Source organism: Branchiostoma floridae, chromosome 11 (assembly GCF_000003815.2).
Source record: "Branchiostoma floridae strain S238N-H82 chromosome 11, Bfl_VNyyK, whole genome shotgun sequence".
Lineage (NCBI taxonomy): Eukaryota > Metazoa > Chordata > Leptocardii > Amphioxiformes > Branchiostomatidae > Branchiostoma > Branchiostoma floridae.
This window is the reverse complement of record NC_049989.1, coordinates 14,600,999-14,611,078: the sequence shown is the minus strand read 5'-3', so window position 1 is coordinate 14,611,078 and position 10,080 is coordinate 14,600,999. Positions and strand designations below refer to the sequence as shown.

At 42.6% G+C, this 10,080-nt stretch overlaps 1 protein-coding gene across 1 annotated transcript; it reads left to right on the top strand.

The window, feature by feature from the left end:
* Positions 1 to 282: 282 nt before the first annotated feature.
* LOC118426243 (merlin-like) lies at positions 283 to 8,961 on the top strand. Its single transcript, XM_035835514.1, has 5 exons — positions 283 to 369; positions 6,728 to 6,856; positions 7,478 to 7,600; positions 8,325 to 8,477; positions 8,875 to 8,961. Exons 1-5 carry the CDS (start codon positions 283 to 285, stop codon positions 8,959 to 8,961), a joined length of 579 nt encoding a protein of 192 aa, XP_035691407.1.
* The last annotated feature ends 1,119 nt before the right edge of the window (positions 8,962 to 10,080 follow it).

Here is a 10,080-nt window from a genome sequence, read left to right as displayed (position 1 = left end):
TATCACTGTAGAGCAACAAATCCATCACAGCTTCCCGCCAAAATATAAATAATCGGGGTTAAAGTTCAAAGGCCAAGCTGTCATCCGGGAATGTGACCTTAGGGAGTACCGGAAGCCAACAAACGATGGATTGACAGTAAAATCCGCAGACGTCTTCCCTTTGTTTTAAACTTCAGCAAACACTTCTAGAGACTCCCATTTCTTGCCGTATCCTTGATAGACGACAACGTAAAGGTGGCAGGATTCTCGGAGAAGTGGTCGGTGTCTGGGGAGGGCCGGAAGATGCCGTGGCTCACCCTCAAACGGGCGCCCAAGACGTTCGACGTCCGTGTCACCACCATGGACGCCGAGATGGAGTTCAGTCTCGAGGTAAGAACGACCACGAAAAGTCTCTCATACAATCCACGACTTATAGCCACAGTATGACACAGACTGTACGTTCCAGCCCCAATACAGGAACTAGAACCCTAAAGTTTTCTTCTGCCCCCCTCCCCCTTCGAACGGCACAGTCTTCCCGACTCTGCGCTTGGTAACACGTGAAGAATTTGAGCGGAATTTCCCCGTGACCTGTGTGTGTAGGTGGGGAGGAATGTCGGTACGACGTAAACATCAAGGCAAACAACAATGAAAAGCAGAACAAAAATTATAACGTTAGAAGCCCTGAATCACAGGCTATATAATAGGTTTGTTTATGACGAGTATACCCAGGGGTGAACAAGAAGGCTGAAGAACCTATAGGATATCTCAAACAAAAGCTAAACATAACCTCCTTCACTACATACACCCCAAACAACAATGAAAAGCAGAATAATAGAAGTCCCAAATCACTTGAACATTAGGCTATATGAGGGTCTGCATGGGGGGTCATGGTAACGCTTAACGGTAAATTCAGGAGGCCCGGTAACGCTTAACGGTAAATTCAGGAGGGTTTACAAAGCATACCTGTAATGATTGACGCGCAGTCCTATTCGTACAACGCTAGATTAGGTTATCTCAATGGGTGAAAATATCTGACTGTTATAAATGACATTGTGAGAAGGAAAATGTGCCCAGAACCCGGGTGAATGACAGGGACAATGTCCGCTGCGTCATTGATATTTGCTTCCCATGGGGCAGTGTTCTCGCTACACAGACGGCGACAGTAAATTTCTTATGGGGGGGGGAGATATGATGTTGCAGACAAAATTTTCAGCACATGGAGCGCCAAAGGCGCGACGCATCCTAGGGGGGTCCGGGGGTATGCTCCCCGGAAATCTTTTAAATCACGACCCTCTGAAATGCTATTTCCTGCATATTTCGGCAGACTAATTTAAGCTAGCTTAATGGCATTTTTCGTCAAGATTATACATGGTTTAAGCTTTGACCTCCACCCCGACATCTTTTTGACCATTTCGAGCTCGGAAGGCACGAGACGTTGCAAAATAAGTCCGGCGAAATTTCAAAATTTTGACTGTCTGAAGCGCCATTTCCTGCATGTTGAGGACAAATTTTGCTGGCGGAGGAAGCTGAATTAAATGACATCAAAGTTTTATTAGAGAGAAAAGTTTTTTGGGCAACGATCCACGCACCCGACATATTTTCGCCATGTTGTCGTGAGCGCCAAAGGCGCAAGCCGACGCATCGCAAGGGAGGTCCGGAGAAACCTCATTTTCTGGCAAATTCTGCATTCGATTTTGTATATTTTGTGCCTGAAACTAAGCTAGATTTGACACTGAGATCTCTATGAGTGAAAGGGTTTTTGAGGGCGACGCTTCCGCGACATATTTTTACTACCAGTGCCGAAGGCCGGGGGACCGGGAAATTTTGAAATCTGGACCCTCTGAAACGCCATTTCCCACATAATTTTTCAGGGACTCTGTCCGGCATTTGACTTCGTGACTTGTTACGAAGAATTTCTTGGTAACGTTTAACGGTGAATTCGGGATAACAAATAACGATTAACGTTGAATTAAAACGACGAATAACGGTTCACGAAGAATATACCGGTAACGATTAACGGTGAATTAGAGCAGGTCGGTAACGATTAACGGTGAATTAAAATGGCTCGTAACGCTTAACGGAAAAAGGCATGCAGGCCCTCCTATATTCATGTGTTTATGATGAGTACATATGATGAGTACAGTTCAAAGCCTGGAATAAACTTCGAATTCCATCTGAGGTAGTTACCCAGACCACAGTGAACTGTTTTAAGAACAAGATCGCCGAATACATAGAGGCCAAGATCGTCGGAGGAGCGTCAGTGGGCTTCCACTAGTTCCAGCTCCTGACTGCAGAGACATGGAGTCTCTGTGGTACAGGTAAATTCAGGTAAATATGTAGACGTATGTATTTCAGGTGTAAACAAGTAGGCTAAAGGATGATATCTCAAACAAAAGCTAAAATTAAAATTTTATAATTAAACTCCTTCACTACATACACCCCAAGCAGGTCATGTTCTCACCCATACTTCATCAGTTCATTATCTCAACATCACCCAGACTTGGGTCATGCTATTTACTTGAAAATCTTGCTGTCATTTGCATGAGCTTGGAAGCTCGGAAGCGCTACCGAAAGGTAACCGAAACGCCCCTGAACATGACCGACAACACTTCGGAAGATTTTGGGGAGTGTTGCCGATCATCCAAGATGGCGGTCCGGTAGTTTGAACAGTGAGAAATGTTTGTAACAGGTCGGGTTGTGGAGTACTTAATGGTTTTTGAAGACGGCTAACCCCCCGTCCAGGGAAGCCAGGGACGTGCAAAAACTGGAGCAAAAGGGTATCTTTTTGAAGCAGATACGCAAAAACCGTTATGGCCATTGGAGGTCGCCCCGACTCTGTATAGAATACAACGTCTAATGTATTACAAGTAAATACATTTTCTACAGAGTCGCCCCGGCTAGAGCTGGTTCTGACATCATGGTAGGACCTGCTTTTGTGTAATCATGATCATCATCATCATCTGGTGTATTTTGCCAGCCACTAGGTACCCAATGTGTTGAGTAATGAGGCTGTTTAATGTGGTCGAGGCGCCTCCTCGAGCACGAGTTTTACATCCCTCCTGGAAGACAATTTCGTGGAAATCTTCGTGAGGCTACAGCAATCCGGTCGTCCTTGGTTGGGGGGCTCCCATCCAAGAACTGTCCGGGATCGGATGTACCTACACGCCATATCATGTTTGAAGTTGCTGCTAAAATTGCTGATTTAGGGACTGTACGATATTTATCAGGGGGGGAGGGCTGGTGCGTTAGGGGGGGAGGGCCATGTTAATTTTTTTTGAGGTGGGGGGAGGGCCATGTTAATTTTGTTGAAATAGGGGGAGGGCCATGTTAATTTTTTGGAAAGAATTGTTTATACTATTTTTTGTTTTTATATCTTGACATGGCCCTAAAACTGATAAAATAAGCCTTCTGAATAGCCTAAAATGCAAGAGCTTCTGGGGGGCTTCGCCCCCCTAGGTCCCCCAAAGTGGCGCTGCCCTGGACCAGCGTTCCCGCCAGGCATACGTCATTCCGTCTCCGGACTTATTTTTTTCTGGAAAGACGCACTCGGCTCGGCTGAGTTTCCCCAAATATTTAAGTTACAAAAGCGGTGCGCGGTAAATATGTGAAGAATCCAAAACTATACACTTTATTTTTTATTTACAACATTTCTTTTGTTTCAAAAGGACAAAATTTGCGGCAGAAAAGGGGCCGCAATATTGTTGTCAAGCGTCGATCGAGTCGGCTGTGCACTCGCATTGTCGTCTGTGGCACATGGCGCGGCACGCCCCCCTCCCAAGACGGACTGTCGATCGCAGCGCCCAGCACGTTGGGACGTCTTTTCTGGCTACTCCTTCAAGGCTACACCGGCACTGATCACTGCCAAAGACGCAGCAGATCACCGTCCTTCGTATAATGTATAACGTTCTTGGTCTCTATGTAAAAAGCAATTCAGCGGTGAGCCAAAGATTTCACGCCGAAAACGGGGTTACCTGAGGTCGCACGAAACAAACGCACGCTCGTGGAAAATGACGGCGCGGCCTTGTAAAACCCGACCGATTCGATAAATGACAAATTTTAGTAAAATCATCGGGCAAAATAGAAAAAAAGACACAAGGTGTGATGGCGCCGTTATTTTATCCTCTGGAAAAACTACTAGCATTTGATGCAGGAGGGCGCAACATCGATCGCACGAGGTAGGCATTCTTTATTCAATGTCGGAAAAAAATTGGCAGGATTTTTCCATGGGCTGACGAACTCACTGGCTAGAGCCCTGTTTGGAAGCATCAAAAACCCAAAGTTTTCATATAGACATGACTGGACAAATAATACCCGGGCCAGATCACGGACTGCTGATTCCCCGAGCTTATAGTTATAACATATTTTTGGGGGAGGGCGGACGTCGATTACTGAAAAACGGGAGTAAAAAAGGCAACCGGCATCCAATCTCAAGGGCATAATTTTCCTCTCAAATTGCAGGAAATTCTGTTTTAGAGGGTTTAATAATACAAATTTTCCCGGGGGAACATGCCCCCCGGAACCCTGCCCCGACGCTGTGAAAAAATCCTGGCGAGAACACTGGCGCCCTTGTGCCCTGACGTCTATATATTAAGATTATTTTATCGGTTGTTTTTCTACCCGTTTGATTATGCCTGTCGGGGGGAGGGCCATGTTGATTTTTTTTAGGTGAAGGGGGAGGGTCACGTTAGATTTTTTTGAGATGGGGGGGAGGGCCATCAAAAAATTTTTTGATCCGACTTCCAATGCACCAGCCCTCCCCCCCGATAAATATCGTACGGTCCCTTACCTCACCCTACTAGTACCTTACCTAGTCCCATCAACATACCCTAGTGATATTACAAATTGTTTCATTTGAAAAGCAAGTTGTGTATACTTTCTTCTTCTTTCTTTCTTCCTCTTCTCAATTCTCAACCCATGTTTTCCAAAAGCAAGCCATGCCAACAACAATTGTAATTTGATACAAATGTACAAAACTTATCAAAGAGATGTGAGCAGTTGTGTCCCCAGAGGATTGGATGTAGGACAAAAGTAATTAGTTTTACATCAAATGACTGATATCCAACTCCTGGTTTGTGTCAGAATATCATTATCTATGCATCAATTGTGTTGTACTACATCATAATGTAATCCTGTTCATTAATCATTTAATGATATCATATGTAAATTTTACCTTTGCCAACAAGGTTATGTTTGGGCAACATTCGTGTGTGCCATGACAATACCTGGTGTCTTAAGGCAACAAGAGTTAAATACTGTAAATGCATTTAAGTTCGCGGGGATTTAATTTCGCGGTAGTGGGAAAAAGGACTTTTGGCGATAGCACCATGCACTGTAGTCTCTTACTACCATGGAAAAATGTTCGCAGTGGTTTTAATAAGTTCGCGGTGAAGTGGCCACGGCGAAAACCACAACCTTTAAACCACCGCAAAAGTTTCTGCATTTACAGTACAATTGACTAAAAAATAAACCATGTGTTACTCAGCACAAAGAGGCCACCAAGAGGCGAAATAATAGACATGAAACGAGGACAACAACAACAATAACAAAATTCTTGATACTTGATATATGTTTTGATGAGACCTCAGAATGATAACACTATTAACAGGTAGTTTTTTTGCCTCTAGTGACTTTTTGTGGTACTGCACTGTAACATCCAGTTTTGGTATCTTGTGTTCTAGACAAGCTATGGCTATGATTTAGGAAGCTCTTGTGGTCTGTGAGGAGGGACGCAAGTTTTGGCCCTCTAGTTTATAATTATGAGTCTGACAGAGTCTTTCCATTATTTTTGATCACATACATAAATATGATTTATATTTTCTGTTACATCCAAGCCTTGATTGAATGAAATGAGCAAGCTATAAAAAAAAGTATAATCCCTTGTGTGTGACAGAAATAGGTCTATGTCTCCCTTGAGGCCTGCATGTATTATATTTTATATGTTATCTTATCAGTGATACATGCAAATAATACATGCAAGGGACTAGCTATCAGACATGACCAATACCAGTAGAATGTAGAGCATTACCAGGTGTATTTGCTAGTTGTGGTTATCCTCTGCTGAGAGCAAAATGCTTAAAAGGAATCTCGGAAATTTACAAAGTGGCAGTCCACATCAAGCTGGTCACGGTTAGTTTTACTCCTCTAGATCTGACATAGCACACAGATCACTGCTGCTGGCTGTCGTGAAGCCCCTATGATGACCACTAGTGTCGCAATGTCTACCTAGGAATGCCAAGAATTAAGCCCATTACATCTCAATCTCATACCGAATGAATGAACAACTGAGCATAAAAAAACAGCGGAAATTTATACTAGGAAAGATGTTCAAAAGCAGCTCTTTGTAGGTATCAAACGTGTCAGATGATTTTCTGTACACATCAGTGTAATTATGCAATTGCACATTTGTTAGTATTGCTATTGTGAAGCCACTGACTGAAGAAGAATACAGACTAGACCTCACCATTGGCCAGCCAGGGCGGGAACAGGCACAGGTTGCAAGTTGTACAAGAGAACATTTGTTAGCATTGCCATTGTGAAGCCACTGATAGAAGAAGAATACAGACGTCACCACTGGTTAGCCTGGGCAGGAACAGGCAGAAGTTGCAAGTTGTACAAAGAGAAAGGGCTGTCAATTAAACACAAGCAGGGTGAGAAACGAATTCGGCTAGCCTAGCCGCTGGGCCATTCAATGCGACGTTAGCTACCAGGTAACAGTTTCTCTAACCTATTCTTCATGTGTATGTTCCAGTGGAAGTCCACGGGTCGCCACCTGTTTGATCTGGTGTGCCGTACCATCGGCCTGAGGGAGACATGGTACTTCGGATTGCAGTACATCGACAAGAAGGGGTACACGGCCTGGCTCAAGTTCGACAGAAAGGTACAGAATTCAGCATAAGCGACGTTGACAAGAATTAAGCTCAAAGTTTTAGAATAACAGCCTGATCACTGTTATCAAATATAATTCTTTTGAATCTTTGTTTTCTTTTCCTTACTCCTAAGTGCTGATTTTATATACACCAAACTACTGTACTGTGCATGTCCTGAAATTTTCAATGTACTGTTATGTTCACGGTTTTCACGATGACAACTGTAACGTGAACTTATCATTACTGATAACAAATAATTCACAGACTTTTTCAATGTGCACTTGCCGCGACAGTAAACATTTAGTTCCGAGAACAAGTTAAATTTTCTCAGACCGTGAAAATTTGGTACTGAGAAGACAGTATTTTTCTGCTATTGTGACTATCCAAAAGCAAGTAGATTTCTCTTGTGTATAGACATGACAGATATCCTCAGTACTGGAGGAAGACTACTTTAATATTGCTTGAATTATGACTGTGTATGTTTATGTGTACTGTACATGTCAGACCATGTAGTACACAGTGATGTAGCAATGAAAATTTTCTTACTCGAATGTTTAAGATTTAGTTGAAAAAGCTCTTGCACGTTAAGATTTCACACAATTCTGCCGTTTTTTCCCCCGCGAACTCGTTAGGTACGAGACCAGGACCTGCCCAATGAAGAACCTGTCAACTTCCTGTTCATGGCCAAGTTCTACCCTGAAGCTGTGGAGGAGGAACTGATTCAGGAGATCACACAGCATCTCTTCTTTCTACAGGTAGGAATGATGTTATCATGTAGCTCCAAGGTGATGTCTCTGTAGCTCAACTGGTAGCAGCCTCACAGTTGAGCTCCTGGTCCCAATTAGTAGGTAGCTGGGGGACCCCGGTTCAATACTCGATATGGCATCTTGGTTGGGGCTGCACACGTATTTAGGAGGTACATAAAATGGGAGTCCCGTGTTTAAGGAGGTGCCTCAAGCATGTAAAAGGGAAAAGGACAACCCCCCCTATATTGTATACCCTGCTACTGCTTGCTGCCCTTTGTACTACTATGCCCTACAAGGATCTGAATGAATGATCGATAAATCACACACACCTTTTGGCAATTGACAAACAAGGCTGCAGCTTGCCAACTGTATGACTATGGGGCATATACAATTCTGTAGAACAATAGTGCCTTGCAACACCAACATCTACGTACTTAACCTTATCAATTTTTAGATTTCAGTAATTATAATTTTCAATTTTTGTAGCTGAGGATCACCATCTCCCGACATATATAGCACCACTTTACTTTCATTGGAAGTTTGAATTTTTGTGGAGATGTGGACATGTATTGCCACTTCTGCCAGCTGTGTGTACTTCTCTCTATCATTGACAAGAACTTATATAGTTGTGGATTTTGCTTGGATGAAAATGATCCAGTATCACTGAAATATACATTACTCAAACACATTAGATATGCTTTAATTTTGATGTACAACTTTCATTCCTCTGTAGGTGAAACAGTGTATCCTGAACATGGACATCTACTGCCCCCCCGAGGCGTCGGTACTGCTGGCGTCGTACGCGGTACAAGCCAAGTACGGGGACTACGACCGGTCTGTCTACCAGCCAGGATTCCTGTGTAACGACGACCTTCTGCCACAAAGGGTAAAACCATATTTCATGTATTAATAAAATTCAGTTGATTTTCACTGACAAAATTTGTACACTTATAAGCACTTGCAGTGTTATCACCATGGTATTTATAAGTAAACCTTTGGACACAAGCTTCCTGAAAAAAATGGGTAAGTTCACTTTTGTTCAAAGAAAAAAGCATTCTTGCTGTTACCAAAGGATTTGCTCAGTGCAGACATGTCTGTGCAGCTTTTGATTCTTAGCAACATATTAACTAAAAGCTATCATAATCCAAGCTATAACATGTGCAATATACTAGTGACTGTCTTTGTACAAGAAAAAAAAATATGTGCAAACGATATCTATTGTCTAGATTTGATGTGTTGTAAGTATCTTTTTCATTTGATTGTTGACCTCTGTCCCTGTCCAGGTGCTTGACCAGTACAAGATGACCCCCCAGATGTGGGAGGAGAGGATTGTGGGTCTGTATGCTGACCACCGAGGCATGACCAGGTAAGGAGCAAACTTGGAAATGACATCTTCAGCCGCTTTAGACTTTAGATCTTTTCGTTTCTCATACAGGAAAATAGCACCTGTTGCTAAAATCTGGTGAATCAGGTTTTCATTGGTGCTGAAATATCCCTATGATTTTACTCTTCAGTACAAGTTGATATACTGAGTCTCCATTGGGTTATGAGATATAAGATAATCTTAAAAAGGCTTGATACAAAAAAGTCCCTACTGGTCATTTTTAGAAGAGATTATATCTACTACTGAGCTAATGCCATACTTCTTTTTGTACCTGTACAAGTGTCACTTGTTCTCATTGAAATGTCGAAAATGGCATTTTTTTGGTCGAAAAATAGATCGGCTTTATTTTCACTGAAAACTACCTGGTTGTTTAGGGAAATTCCTCTTTTAACCATACCCAAAAAATTGCAACTTATTATTTTCGGTCCCATTGGTAATGCATTACAGGGCATGTAACAAACGTTACCGGTAACGTTTGTTACAACAGTAGACTTGACCCTGTTTTCTTCGAAAGGACTTACCTTATTGACGACATCATTTAGGTATAAGTGGATGTCCCTAGGGACATTTGAAAAGTGGGCAGCTTTTTTACACCAGGTCAAATCGAAAGCCTTGACAGCATCGAACAATGGTAACGTTTGTTACAGTCATTTCTGTACGACATTTTGTTAAGCAAGGTGGGATACAAATGACAGTCAACAACCCTTTCTTGTTTCTTTAGAAAGCTAGAAAAACTGTACAGCGTCACAAAAACGGCCATTTCTAGTCTTATACGTGCATGATATAACCGTGGCAACCATCATACTAGTGGTGGTAACGTTTGTTACAGAATCTGGCGACAGGCATAAACCAGCTCACACAGCCTCTAAGATCAGTGACAGGAGCGATCTGACGTGATTCGGCAGAGGACCTGGGTAGCTGGTTTCACCTGTCGAACAATCATTCTGGGAACTGCATTGTTACATTTTTGGCTACTATTTGAATTCTTCGTTTCTTCTCAGGCGACAGCCATTTTTTAGGGTTTGAAATCCCACCAGTGGCTATAATAATCTTCTAACTCATCAAACTATACGAATGTTGTGGTGCATCTTTTGTAAAACATTAC